At 40.4% G+C, this 15,445-nt stretch overlaps 1 protein-coding gene across 1 annotated transcript in view; it reads right to left on the bottom strand.

The window, feature by feature from the left end:
• CPED1 (cadherin like and PC-esterase domain containing 1) overlaps window positions 1–15,445 on the bottom strand; it is a 316,192-nt gene that overhangs the window by 53,533 nt on the left and 247,214 nt on the right. The window contains exons 16-17 of the mRNA XM_066362558.1: window positions 14,260–14,377; window positions 5,707–5,843 (exon numbers count right to left, since the gene is read on the bottom strand). Coding sequence (XP_066218655.1) covers window positions 5,707–5,843; window positions 14,260–14,377 — 255 coding nt within the window. The remainder of the gene's footprint in view (window positions 1–5,706; window positions 5,844–14,259; window positions 14,378–15,445) is intronic.

Here is a 15,445-nt window from a genome sequence, read left to right as displayed (position 1 = left end):
TTCAGTTTTTTGAGGAACTACCATACTTTCTTCCATAATGGTTGTACTACTTTACATTCCCACCAACAGTGTATGAGGGTTCCTTTTTCTCCACAGCCTCTCCAACATTTGCTGTTACCTGACTTGCTAATAACAGCTAATTGAACAGGTGTGAGGTGGTATCTCATTGCCGTTTTGATTTGCATTTCTCTAATAGCTAAAGAAGATGAGCATCTTTTCATATATCTGTTGGCCATTTGTATTTCTTCCTGGGAGAAGTGTCTATTCATATCCTCTTCCCATTTTTTTATTGGATTGTTTGTTTGTTTGTTGTTGAGTTTTATGAGTTCTTTGTATATTTTGGATATTAGGCCCTTATCTGAGCTGTCGTTTGAAAAAATCATTTCCCATTTAGTTGGCTTTCTGTTTATTTTGTTATCAGTTTCTCTTGCTGAGCAAAAACTTCTTAGTCTGATGTAGTCCCATTCATTAATTTTTGCCTTCACTTCTCTTGCCTGTGGAGTCAAATTCATAAAATGCTCTTTAAAACCCAGGTCCCTGAGTTGAGTACCTATGTCTTCTTCTATGTACTTAATTGTTTCAGGTCTTATGTTTAGATCTTTGATCCATTTTGAGTTAATTTTTGTACAGGGGGAGAGACTGTAGTCCAGTTTCATTCTTTTGCATGTGGCTTTCCAGTTTTCCCAGCACCATTTATTGAAGAGGCTTTCTTTTCTCCATTGTGTGTTGTTGGCCCCTTTATCAAATATTATTTGACTATATATATGTGGTTTTATTTCTGGACTTTCTATTCTGTTCCATTGGTCTGAGTGTCTATTTTTCTGCCAATACCATGCTGTTTTGATTGTCGTGGCCCTATAATAGAGTTTGAAGTCAGGTATTGAAATGCCCCCAGCTTCATTCTTTTTCTTTAGGATTGCTTTGGCTATTCGGGGTTTTTTATAGTTCCATATAAATCTGATGATTTTTTGCTCTATTTCTTTAAAAAATGTCATTGGAAGTTTGATGGGAATTGCATTAAATTTGTATATTGCTTTGGGTAATATAGCCATCTTGATTATATTTATTCTTCCCAGACCAGAACAAGGTATATTCTTCCATCTCATTATATCTTTTTCGATTTCCCTTAACAATGGTTTATAGTTTTCATTATATAAGTCCTTTACATTCTTTGTTATGTTTATTCCTAAGTATTTTATTTTTTTTGTTGCAATCGTGAAGGGGATTGTTCTTTTGAGTTCCTTCTCAGTTGTTTCATTGTTGGCATATAGAAAGGCTATTGACTTCTGTATGTTAATTTTGTATCCTGCGACCTTACTGTATTGGCTTATTGTTTCTAGTAGTCTTTTTGTGGATTCTTTGGGGTTTTCGATGTATAGTATCATATCATCTGCAAAAAGTGATACCTTTACTTCTTCTTTTCCGATATGGATGCCTTTTATTTCTTTGTCTTGTCTGATTGCTCTGGCTAGAACCTCTAGTACCACATTAAATAAGAGTGGAGAGAGTGGACAACCCTGTCTTGTTCCTGATTTAAGGGGGAAAGCCTTCAGTTTAGTGCCATTTAATATGATGTTAGCTGATGGTTTATCATATATGGCCTTTATCATGTTGAGATATTTTCCTTCTATACCCATTTTGTTGAGAGTCTTAAACATAAAATTGTGTTGTATTTTATCGAAAGCCTTTTCTGCGTCTATTGATAAGATCATGTGGTTTTTGTTCTTTGTTTTGTTGATATGGTGTATTACATTAACCGTTTTACGTATGTTGAACCATCCTTGAGATTCTGGGATGAATCCCACTTGATCATGATGTATTATTTTTTTAATATGTTGTTGTATTCGATTTGCTAGTATTTTGTTTAGTATTTTAGCATCTGTATTCATTAGAGATATTGGTCTGTAGTTTTCTTTTTTTGTGCCATCCTTGCCTGGTTTTGGTATGAGGGTTATGTTGGCTTCGTAAAATGTGTTTGGAAGTATTGCTTCTTCTTCAATTTTTTGGAAGACTTTGAGTAGAATAGGAACCAAGTCTTCTTTGAATGTTTGATAAAATTCGCTGGTATAGCCGTCAGGGCCTGGACTTTTATTTTTGGGGAGGTTTTTAATGGTTTTTTCTATTTCTTCTCTACTGATAGGTCTGTTTAGGCTTTCTGCTTCTTCTTGACTCAGTCTAGGAAGGTTGTATTTTTCTAGAAATTTATCCATTTCTTCTAGGTTGTTGAATTTAGTGGCATAAAGTTTTTCATAGTATTCTACAATAATTCTTTGTATATCTACGGTGTCCGTGGTGATTTCTCCTCTTTCATTTTGGATTTTGTTTATATGAGTTCTTTCTCTTTTTTCCTTGGTAAGTCTTGCCAAGGGTTTGTCAATTTTGTTGATCTTTTCAAAGAACCAGCTCCTTGTTCTATTAATTTTTTCTATAGTTTTTCTGTTCTCTAATTCATTTATTTCTGCTCTGATTTTTATTATCTCCTTTCTTCGGCTGGTTTTGGGTTGTCTTTGTTCTTCTTTTTCTAGTTCCTTAAGGTGGGAAGTTAAGTGGTTCACTTGGGCTCTCTCTTGTTTGTTCATATATGCCTGAAGTGATATGAACTTCCCTCTTATCACTGCTTTTGCTGCATCCCATAGATTCTGATATGTCGTATTGTCATTTTCATTAGTCTGTATATATCTTTTGATCTCTGCACTTATTTCTTCTTTGACCCATTCATTTTTTAAAAGTATGTTGTTTAGTTTCCACATTTTTGTGGGATTTTTTTCCTCTTTTTTGCAGTTGAATTCTAGTTTCAAGGCTTTATGATCAGAAAATATGCTTGGTACAACTTCAATTTTTCTGAATTTGCTGATGTTGTTTTTGTGGCCCAACATATGGTCAATTCTTGAGAATGATCCATGTACACTGGAGAAAAATGTATACTCAGTTACTTTGGGATGAAATGTCCTGTAGATGTCTATCATATCCAGGTGCTCTAGTGTTTTGTTTAAGGCCACTGACATTCTTAATGATTTTGAACAGCAGGTTCTGCATTTTCACTTTGCACGAGGCCTCGGAAAAAAACCTGAAGCCAGTGCTGTCACCACCCACCCTCTTCCGTTCCTTTCCACTTATGTAATCATGCTTGACTGTTTGCTACTTCCAGAAACGTTCTGTGTATGCAAGCATGTGTACATTAGTTTTTCCATCGACGGGTGTATTTTATACATATTTTATCCTCCTCCTTTTTTGCCTCCTCAGTGCTGCATTAGTGAACTTTTCCACTGAACAGACCGGCCTGCCCAGCGCCATTTCTTCCTTCCCCCAGGATGCTACTGGATGGCTTCCTCCTTTTGGTTTTGCCAGTCCTCTGCTTAACATGCACGATGCTTCCCTGTTGTGTACAGAATAAACTAGCTTCTTGTAAACGAAACAGACTCTGTAGGACCATTGCTGGTGTGCTGGCAAATGTGAGTTTCAGGGCATGCTGGTCTGAAGGACAACTGTGCCCTAGGAAAATCACCAAGATGAGTCCTTTCTGCTAAGACGTCAGGTAGCTAGTCTTTGCCAAGATCACCTAATCTGAACGTGAGCCTTTACTTTTAGACTTTGCAAGTATTCTATCTGTCTAACGGGTAGAAAAAAGTGATCTTCCCTTTTTCTCACCACTACCTTTGTAGCGTTGCTAATAGCCTTAACATTAGCAAAGACCGTATTAGAGACTCCATGTTTGTGTCTTCCCCAAATTCATATACTAACACCCTAACCCCCATGGGTGGTGGAGTCTTTGGGAGGTAACTGGGTTTAGATGAGGTCACAAGGGTGGAGGGTGATCCTTACAGGAAGAGGAGAAGACTAGAACTCTTTCTCTGTTTTGTGAGGACACAGCAAGCAGGCACCCAGATCTGGGACTTCTCAGTTTCCAGAACTGTGAGAAATAAATAGCTCTTTAAGCTACTCAGTCTATGGTATTTTCACATAGACAGGAAAGAAGTATTTTTTATTTCTACAAAGTTGATTAATCTACCACATAGGATTAGATCGTGTAGACTTCTTATTTTACGGATGAAGAAAATGAGTCTGAGAAAAAAAATATATACATCATGTCCAAAGCCATGGAATTTAGTGATGAACTTAAATTAACGTCTCTTCCCTTTCATGTTAATAGATTGTGACGTTTTGGAATTTTCCTGAACCCTCTAAATTCTGAGGTCGAAATGGTATTCTGAAAGAGTTTAGAGAAGTCTGATTGTTATGGCAACAACTATGTTCATTGCTTCCAGTCCTGCATTTCTAAGATAGAAAGGTTGGATTGTCCAAGTTGGTGGTTAAAAAATGCCTGTGTTGTAGCCACTCACAGACATGCGTCCTCATGAACGAATTCATCTCTCTGAGCTTTGATTTTCTTGAGTGGAAAAGAACAGATACACTATCGACCTCCCGGAACTAGGATTCGAAATAAACAAGACTTTAGCTTATCTGTTTACTCAACAAATATTTATTAAGCAACTATTACATATCAAAAGTTGTGCCAATAGTGAGATTATGGCAATGATCACCACACGTTTCCTGCCCTCAGGAAGCTGACAGTCTGGTTGGGCGTAAGGTGTGAGAAAACAGCATCGCTCCTGTACAGAATCAATGTTCAGTTAACAATAATATTAACTGGCAGTTAAGACATTTCTAAATGTTTTCTTTTCCTTTCTTTTTAAAAAAGTAACTTATAATTCGGCTTTACTTTAAAGACAGTCTCAGTCATGAAGGTAAGAGTGTTGACACTGCAGTCACCATGAAGTAGACGTCCATCCTATTCCTTGCCCCTCACCCGTCAGTCATCCTTCTGAAATTATTTGCTAGTAGAAAATATGAACACTAAGCCTAATCTGAAAAACTGGACTCCATTCAGTCCGGTGCCTTTTTCTTTATGCATTCATAGAGCTTTTTCAAAAAATCAGTTTTTGAACTCTATCTTGCCCATGTGTGAGAGTTTACAAATGGCTTTTTTTAAGGAAATACTCATCTAGTAAAAAGTGCTTTGAAAGTCTGGGTAAGGCTTACTTACTCCACGGGAACAAGCATCTCAGGATGTGTGCCCAGTTTGCACGTGCGAGAGCTCTGCTGGGACCTACGCAGCCAGCGCGCCTAGCAAGGAGACGCTGCGTGTCCGACAGGTCAGCTTAGAAGCCGCACTAAAGGAAAAGCAGCCTAAGGCGGTCCAAGGGAGGCCTGCCCGGGAATGTGAAAGAAATCAGGAAGGTTAGTGTGGAAAGACAATGCCATGCACTTGGTCAGCCCCCGCAGAAGCGAGTCTTCGTGCAGGATCACTGCGCCGCCCGGGGCGAGCTGCAGATGTCCGCGGTGACGGCCGCGCCTCGCTGGGGCTGCAGCTGCCCAGGCCAGCTGCTCTGCGCTGCCAACTGTCTGTAGACGTGTTGAGCTCTCACCAATTTATGCTGAGAAAACCAGCATGGAATTGGATCAGCACAGGACATGACTTTAATATCCTCCATCTGTCAAGTAGACTTATTTGAAAATCATTGAGTGTTTTTTGAGCAAGAATTGTGAAGGCTCTTCTATGATAAAATTTACACAATTCAAAAAGCCAGCCGTATTGTTAGTTCTCTGCAGAGTGAGAGAGCAGGAAATGGTCTAGCGGATAGGACCGATGGCCTTGGAGACTGCAGGTGGACATGAAAGGCTTCCCCTACCAGGTCCAGAACCTACCTTCCTTCCTCCCAGGCACTGCTGCAGCTGAGGCTTAGTTAGGACATCGTACTGGCAGTTGTGGGGCTGCCAAGTTATTTCTCTCCAGTCACAGGTTCTGTTGTCCGAGCAACTGAGGCAAGGCACGATCCATTGGCCTGCAATAGACAGCAAAACCTCCTTTTGTTCAGTTTCTGCTGATGAAATTATAGTTTGCAAGTAGCCTTGGGGTTCAACTGTGGCACACCATCACAAGCTGCAGTCAGAAGACCACAATTATCATGCGAATTGAATGGAGTAATGCATCCAGCTTTCCAACCAAATAGAACTGCATCACATGGTCACATTCACAATAATACAATTCCTGCTGAAATCAGGTAGGAGTTTTGTTCCTTGAAACCACATAGTTATAAAAAGTTAAGAGGTCGGGTACTACTCAATTAAAAAGGATATTTTAAAAATAGTTTCTCAACATAATTATATTTTTAAACAGTACATTTGTCCCTTTAATAGGACCAAAGTTGGTGGGGGGAGGCCACTAATATTGAGGTCATTGACCACAAGTATTTATTAGTTTAACTCATGCTTACGTTAGCAATCCAATAAGACAATTACTTTAACATTCTGATAATTCATTATGTTGAAGACCAGTTCCTTAATTTGATTTATGGCCTCTTTGGTGTGAATCTCTCCACCTCTTTCCAGTTCCGGCAATTTTATTTCTTCAGCAGTTGGCCCAGAAATGCACTGTTCTCACGTGATTGGTGTGAGGGTTTAACGGGATAATGTACACAGTGTATGGAGCACAGTTACAGTATCATTTTCACCTTTGTTACTGGCAGACTTCAGGCAGGAAGTAGGTCACATGCTTTTAGTAAATGTTGGTAAGATAAATGAATATTATCAGTGTGTTTAAGATCTTTTCATGTTTATTGATAAACCTTTAGTTGGCTTTTAGTGTGAGTACATACATCAATAATTTATTAGAAAAAAATCAAGACACAAGTTTTGATTTTTCCTTGTTTCTCTTTTCAGAAATGAAGTGTGAACCAGCACATTAAACACCAAGGAGTCATTTATCTTCTTTGGTTAATGTTACTACTAAATATTCCTCTTTAAAATATTGAGGAGCTAAATATCCCCAGCTACTTTTTGTGTTAGAAAAGGAAAATTTAAACAACTTTATCCATTCTGGCTTTGATTTGTGGTCTTGCTAACAAGAGTATCTAGGGCGACATTAATTTTAGCAGGAAGAATTTCTCCTTTCAGGGGATGAACGTGGTGCAGTTCACATTTCATGACATTGGGGATGTCAGAATTGTGTATGTGAATGTATGTGTGGAAAGAGTCATGGATAATGAAATTTTAAAGGAGATCTAGTTTCTGGCTTACTAATTGATCACAGAAAGGGAAAAAAGTGTAGGAGAAACTGAGGGAGATAAAAGAAAATATTTCTCTCTCTAGGAGAATTTTAATTTAGTACATTATTATAGTGGCTACCCTATTATATGTTAGATACTATTAATGTTAAAACATCACAACAATTATAAAAAAAATAGTTAACATTTTCATAACACCTGCCAGGTGTTAGGGATATTCTAAGCACTTTTTTCCCCATTGATTTTTTTTTTTTTTTTTTGAGAGAGAGAGAGGAAAAGAGAGAGAGAGAGAGAAGCATCAACTCATTGTTCTACTTCGTTGTGCGCTCATTGGTTGCTTCTCATATGTGCCTTGACAGGGGCTTGAACTGACATCCTTGGGATCAAACCAGTGACCCTGTGATTGAACCTGTGACCTAGGAGGTCTGGGATGCTCTATCCACTGTACCACCAACCAGGGCTATTCTGAATACTTTTTTTTTTTTTTTTTGTATTTTTCTGAAGCTGGAAACGGGGAGAGACAGTCAGACAGACTCCCGCATGCGCCCGACCGGGATCCACCCGGCACACCCACCAGGGGCGATGCTCTGCCCACCAGGGGGTGATGCTCTGCCCCTCTGGGGCGTTGCTCTGCCGAGACCAGAGCCACTCTAGCGCCTGGGGCAGAGGCCAAGGAGCCATCCTCAGCGCCCGGGCCATCTTTGCTCCAATGGAGCCTTGGCTGCAGGAGGGGAAGAGAGAGACAAAGAGGAAGGAGGCGGGGGGGGGGTGGAGAAGCAAATGGGTGCCTCTCCTATGTGCCCTGGCCGGGAATCGAACCGGGTCCCCCACACGCCAGGCCGACGCTCTACCGCTGAGCCAACCGGCCAGGGCCTCTTCTGAATACTTTTAATAAATTAATTTATTTAAACTTCCCAATTATAATGTTAAACCACAAACATTTATAATCAGGTTAGAGGTTTATCATTTATACAGGTAAAATAATGATAGCATTATAATAAGTAATGCATAATGGGGTAAAAATATCTGTGTGGCACTAAAAAGGCCTGGGCTTTGAAGACACATTGCTGGGCTCTGCCTCCAACTAGCTCTCAGCACTGTGCCATTGGGTCACCTGAAAGCTTTTTTAATGTCCCCTTGCCCAGGTTATTTGCTAACTTGATTAAATCAGGGCTGTTTGTTATGGGACTCAGGCAGTATTTTTAAAAGCTTTTCAGGTAATTCCATATGCAGCCAAGATGAAAAGCACTGTTTAACTTGCACAGGTTACTCAGTCTTTCCTCTGGAAGGAAAATCTGTATGGCGCTGCCATAGTGGCTGATCCCTAAGCAACTGACGAATGTCTTCGATTCTCCACCCCACCTTAAGTGGACTGGGTGGTGCCTTAGGGGCAGTGATGGGTGGGCCTCAGGGACGTGAGACTGAAGGGGTGACTGGCCTACAGACAGACTGGACATACTGGAGAAAAGAGGGTCTCTGGGAGAAAGGTGTTTCCAACGTTTCCGTGCCCTGAGTGTAGCACTGCCGCCAAAAGATACAACGTGAAAACTTCGGGAGTGTGCTTGTTCCGCCATCTAGTTCTTTTTTAGCATCTTCTGTGGTTTTCATTCAGAATACAACATGCTTTCTAAATTGAATCTTGCCCTGGCATATAGGGTTTGTAATCCATAATCGACCACTTCACATCTTTGCTTGGTCTCTTCTAATTTTCTGTGTTTCAGATACAGACTTAAGTTTAATGTTTGTTCATTAATTCAAGAAAACCTCCTTCTGGGCCCTGGCCAGTTGGTGGTAGAGTGTCAAGCCCGGCATGTGGAAATCCCCGGTTCCATTGCCAGTCAGGGCACATAGGAGAAGCAACCATCTGCTGCGCCACCCCTCTCTCTTTCTCTTTCTTCCCCGCCTGGAGCCAGGGCTCAAATGGTTCAAGCAAAATTGGCCCCAGGGCATTGATGGCCTAAATAGCTTGGTAGCCTGAGCAAAAAAGCAGTGGCCCCAGATGGGCAGAGCATTCCTCCCCACACCCCCACCCCCGTAAGGGACTTGCTGGGTGGATCTTGGTCAGTGTGCATGTAGGAGTCTGCCTGTCTGCCTCACTGCCTCTCGCTTAATAAAAAAAGAAAAAAGAAAACCTTCTTCTGAAATAACCTTAACTTCATAGAGATTTGCATTTTGTGGGCATATAGAATCCTCTTCGATGAGATAGGAATGGGCCTTGGCTCTCTTTTCCTTCCCCTTCTTTAGAGATGAGGTGAACTGAGGCCCACAGAGGTCAAAGAGGTGAAGTCATGCTTATACAACAGGCCTAGACCAGACCTGAAGCTGAGGAGTCTCCACTTTGCTGATCCTTTTATCATGTTGGGCTAGTTGAGCACAAAATCATCAGTTGAAAATGAAATATGGTCTAACAGTCTCTCTGGTAGCACTTACAGGAAAGTCATAAATAGTTGTGTTTTCTTTTAATGAATTTATTGTTATTTCAAACAGCTAAATGTATCCAATAGGTTCATGTGTTGGCAGAGACTATCTGTAAAACAAAAAGACTTAATTTTTTTTTCTAATAGGATGACGATGTTGGGGACATAAAGGTATTTCTGCTAATGAGATTATACTTAGTGATATTTTGAAGGGTTCGGCTCTCATCAGATCTTAGAGTACCTATAAGCACACACTTCCTCTCTCACAAACACTTCCCCCCACCCCTACTCTTTGCTGGCAGCTAATTTTGCACAAACTGTGGCCTCCTTTGGACACATGCTGATAAGGCTGAAGAAACAAGTGGCCAAATACAAGTACAAATATCCAAATACAGATGAATCAGATTATAGGCATAAAATCACAGGCACATAAAAAGGACAACTGAGTCTCTAGAAACTTGGCCCCCATGGTTCATACTACTATATAGTTCTGTAGTCATAACTCTTTGCCTCTTTATATTGGCTAACAATGCCTTTTTATTGAGTTGGTAATACTGCTTAAAACAGACATCTGTATAACATCTGCAAGACTGTAGTTCCTTGACATTTTAAGTGATACCAGCTCTTAACTAAAATTGTCAGAAAGGACATAAATTCTGTTAAATATTTAAACACTGAATGAATCAAAGCTGTGATTTCTGAAATAAAGTATGACATATGTTTTAGGGAAAAACATTCTGAGACATAAAGCTGCCTTTTGGGAGAAGTTATTTGATTTATAATTATAGCTTTGTATTTAATGCCAGTTAGATTTCAGCCATTTAAGTGAATCGAATCAGGTGATATAATAGAGAAAAAAAATTTAACTTTGTGATTTAGGGCCAGGGTGCAATATAAAATCATATAAATAATAATACTAATTTCAGACTTTATAATGCTATAAAATAAATCAGTTTTTACTTGAGAAAAATACACCTGTATTTTCAATAGAAACATTGATAGTGTAAGTTGTCATATTTTCTTCCTAAAAAAATGTGATTAAAGCTTCGATTTACATATCATAAAATGAAATAGGAACTATTTTCCATAAAGGTAATTCTTTTTTTTTTTTTTTTTTTTACAGAGATAGAGAGAGGGATAGATAGACAGGAATGGAGAGAGATGAGAAGCATCAAACATCAGTTTTTCATCGTGACACCTTAGTTGTTCATTGATTGCTTTCTCATATGTGCCTTGACCACAGGCCTTCAGCAGACCAAGTAACCCCTTGTTCGAGCCAGCGACCTTGGGTCCAAGCTGGTGAGCTTTTGCTCAAACCAGATGAGCCTGCACTCAAGCTGGAGACCTCGGGGTCTCAAACCTGGGTCTTCCGCATCCCAGTCTGATGCTCTATCCACTGCACCACCGCCTGGTCGGGCCATAAATCTAATTCTTATTCAGTAATCATTGTATTGATATAAATTTCTTTCTTTTCCAAATTCAAAGAATTATTTTTTCTCAGGTTGTCTCATACTTAAATTATTTCCTAAAGGTTAGAAATCTACTTAGGAATTACAAAAGAACAGCCATTCAAAATTATGTTAGTGAGTGTTATCAAAAAGACATTTTGGCCATCATTACATTGGCAAAGTGAAAAGAATGAATCTGGCACTGGCTGGTTGGTTCAGTGAATAGAGCGTCCACCTGGCGTGTGGATGTCCTGGGTTCGACCCCTAGTCAGAGCACATAGGAGAAGTGACCATCTGCTTCTCTTCCTCTCCCTCTCTCTCTCCCTTCTCTCTTTCTCTCTCTCTCTTCCACTCTCACAGCCAGTGGCTCAGCTGGTTCGAGCAGTGGCCTCAGGTGCTGAGGATAGCTCGGTCGATTCCAGCATCAGCCCAGACAGGGTTGCCAGGTGGATCTGGGTCGGGTGTATGCAGGAGTCTGTCTATCTCCCTCCTCTCATTTAGAGAGAGAAATGAAAGAAAAAGAAAGGAAGAAAGAAAGAAAGAAAGAAAGAAAGAAAGAAAGAAAGAAAGAAAGAAAGAAAGAAAGGAGGGAGGGAGGGAGGGAGGGAGGGAGGGAGGGAGGGAGGGAGGGAGGGAGGGAGGAAGGAAGGAAGGAAGGAAGGAAGGAAGGATGGATCCAGTTCTGCCAAACATCTATAATGTGCTGTGAAAGTCAGATTTTGGAAACAAGCTGTGGCCTAAAAAAATAACAAGCCAAAGCCAGAGCTCTTGAACAAACTCCCTTCCAACGCGGTCTACTGAGATAACTCCTTCAACAGGAGGGAGTCCCACCACTGAGGAAGAAAATTATCTCCAGCAGCAAAAATTCATTTTTTCAAAAACTGTCCTGATCTCACTCATTTATTTTGAATCTTTAGGACCTCAGGGGTCACACAGTTATCACTGGTGGACTGTGCCAGGCCGCTCACAGTCTTCTTTGCAAGGGAGGAGGGCTTGGATCTTGCTCTTAGTTTAGCAACCATTTTTAAATCATATAGTAGATATTGAAAAGTGAATAAGGGACCATCTCTGCTCTGAGGAAACATACAACCTAGGGCAGGCATCAGTAATACATATTGCTAATGTATCTTTGATGTACTGCTACACATACACTGCTCCTATATGCATCTATTATGTACACTGTGAAACAGTAATAAGAATGATTAATTAAAAATAAATGTACATATATTTTGATCTTTACTGGCTTCTTCCTGTGCCACTGACCCATTTAGATGCATCATTGCACTTAACAGACTACTGGTTAGAGAAAGAGACAGAAATGTGTCATTGAAGCACTTGGAACAATGAGGTAAGTGCTATTGTAGACATGTGCCCAAGGTGTTCTGGGAGCACAAAGAGAAACTAATCTGGGGGTGGCTTGGTAAATAAAGGCTTCAGGAGAGGAAGCTACAGCATCAGGAGAAGCAGGCCTAGCTGGGTAGCAGACCGGCAGGAGCAGGGACACCATGGACGAGAGCCTGGGATCCTGCAGCAGTGTTGTGGGCATAAAGTGAGGCCAAGAGGCTGGGGGGAGTCGGGAGGGACGGAAAGGGTCAGATTCTGGAAGCCTGCAGTTGTCAGACTCAGATGATGGGCTTGATTGTGAGATCAGTTTTGGGGGGTTTCTGCCTAGCTACTCAAGTTACCAGAAGGCTCCTGTTCAACGGTAGCCTCTCCTGGAAGGAACAGGTGCAGTCACAACCTCCTATCGGGGCCTGGCATAAGTTACTGCCAATTTAACACACAAGACTTCTTGAAACATCTCAGTAATGTATCTTCAGCTTTTTGTTGAAGAACTTTTGACTTGGTTCAGTAGGAGGAATAGAATTAAGTCGTTTTATGATTCCCATAAATTGCCGTCTGATAAAAAAAAAATACTAGACACATCAGTGTCTCCTTTGTAGGCAAGAATATATATCTCATTTAGCCGAGAGAATCATAAATTACACCACCTGACATGGTATAATGGGTAAATCCCTCTTTATGCACTGACTGTAATTTATTATTTAGAACACATGTTCAGGAATGGGGCTATGCCCACGTTTGTTAACTGTGCATGCCCAATTGCGATTCGTCCTGCCCATTTGTGAAACTCATTTCCCACTTAAACTGTGGTGTGAAGTTCACCGCAAGGGTAGAAAAAGCTCCTGAGTGTTTTTTCAGACTTCTGAGATGAAGGGAGACCTGTGGTCAGCAGGCTAGAGTGGTAACCAGTAATCTTAGGGAAGATGCACCCTGAGCCTCTTATCATCTTGGATGTAGTTTTAGTCCCAGGTTTGGCTTGACCTCCCTGGTCTCCACTGAGTGAAGCATGCTGGGTAGAAGAGAGACCGGGAACGTCCCCTGAGTGAAGCATGCTGGGTAGAAGAGAGGCCGAGAGCGTCCCCTGAGTGAAGCATGCTGGGTAGAAGAGAGGCCGGGAGCGTCCCCTGAGTGAAGCATGCTGGGTAGAAGAGAGGCCGGGAGCGTCCCCTGAGTGAAGCATGCTGGGTAGAAGAGAGGCCGGGAGCGTCCCCTGAGTGAAGCATGCTGGGTAGAAGAGAGGCCGGGAGCGTCCCCTGAGTGAAGTATGCTGGGTAGAAGAGAGACTGGGAACGCGGAGAGTGGTACTGGAGTCCTTGGTTCATGGTCCTCTCTCGGCTTAGGCAGGATTGAACATTGATTAGAATTTGACATCACAATGTTCCTGCCTCTGTGAATGCTCAGTGTATGAGAAACATTAGTGATCATTCCCAAAGACATTTTTATTATTGAAGAAAATGATTGAAAACTGAATGTGCACTCTTTGCATTTCTTTGATTCGCGAGGTCAGCAGGTACTTATTTTGTATCTGCTCTGTAGAAATTACAGTGCTAAGTGGATTGCGACAGTGTGAACAAATCAGACTCCTGCCCTTACACAGCTGACAGCCTGGGAGCACTACGTTAAACAATTAATTACATAGATAATCATTTAAATAATTCTGGAAACTGCCATGGAAGCACAGCGTACTTCCAATAAGAAACCAATCAGAGGCTCAAAGACAACGGCACTAGTCACATTTAAGCTGAGATCTGCAAATGAGTGTGAATTAACGGGGCCAAGAGCAGAGGGTGAAAAGTATTTAAATAATCCAAACATTTCACATGTTAAAACAGTATGTTTGCATCAATTACATACACTGCAGTTCATACTAATGAAAGATAGTTTATGACCCTTATTTTCCTGTATGAGGATTTGTTAAGTACATAAATACTTATCTATATATATTCAAGTTTTTAAAAGAGATGTGATATCTAATGCAATAGTCACCTTTTGTGTCCCCAGATGGACAAGTTTTTAGTTCAGGTTGTGAAATGGCTTCAATGTAGTCAGAAGAAATAGGCTGCAGCCCACAGCTTCCCTCCGGGTGGATCAGCAAACCACAATCCTGCATGAAAATGAGAGAAATTAGTTGTCTTACTAATTAACCTGCCCCTTAGAAATAAATCCTAAAAAATAAGATTTTCTGCATCAAATAATGTTTATGGATGAAAGGGAGCAATTCTTGTTTACTCTTCTTAGCAAATTGACTTAACAGTTTTTTGTGCTGTAAGTAGCTTCTTACATTAAGGGATTAATGTAAATTCTAATGCCAATTTAGTCTTTATTTTGATATTAATAGTCATATATTGCTCTGCCAATTTTTAAAGACATGGATGCAAGTTTTACATTAAGAATATACTTGTGTGGCTTGACCAGGTGGTTGTGCAGTGGATAGAGCATCAATCTGGGATGCTGAGAACCTAGGTTCGAAATCCTGAGGTCACCAGTTTGAGCGCGGAATCATCTGGCTTGAACGCCGTCTCACCAGCTTGAGTGCATGGTCGCTGGCTTGACCGTGGGATCATAGACATGACCCCATGGCCACTGGCTTGAAGCCCAAGGTTGCTGGCTTGAGCTCAAGGTCACTGGTTTGAGCAAGGGGTCACTGGCTCAGCTGGAGCCCCTCAGTCAAGGCACATATGAGAAAGCAATCAATGAACAAATAAGGTGCCACAACTATGAGTTGATGCTTCTCATCTCTCTCCGTTCCTGTCTGCCCCTTTCTCTAAATATATATATATATATATATATATATATATATATATATATATATATATATATACACACACACACACACACACACACACACCTGTGTGTTTGACACTTTAAAAATATAACATACAAAAATAATATATAATATACTGTAATACAAAACGATATTATCCTTTAATATTATAGAAAATACAGTTAATGTGAGAAGGGAAATAGAAAATATTCTGAAAGAATGTTAATTTAATAGGTGAATTTTATTTCCACATTTATTAAGGATGCATGATATGCCAGAAATGTAATTAAATACAGATATTTTATTCAGAACATGTTCATATATTTTTAAAAGCAACTAACACCTCGCAGCCATGAATATTTTTAGGAAGTCTTGTTCTGCACTAACACTGCCTTCCATAGGCTGACA

Source organism: Saccopteryx leptura, chromosome 2 (assembly GCF_036850995.1).
Source record: "Saccopteryx leptura isolate mSacLep1 chromosome 2, mSacLep1_pri_phased_curated, whole genome shotgun sequence".
Classification (NCBI taxonomy): domain Eukaryota; kingdom Metazoa; phylum Chordata; class Mammalia; order Chiroptera; family Emballonuridae; genus Saccopteryx; species Saccopteryx leptura.
Note: the sequence above shows the minus strand (reverse complement) of the source record. Positions and strands in the feature narration are given on the sequence as shown.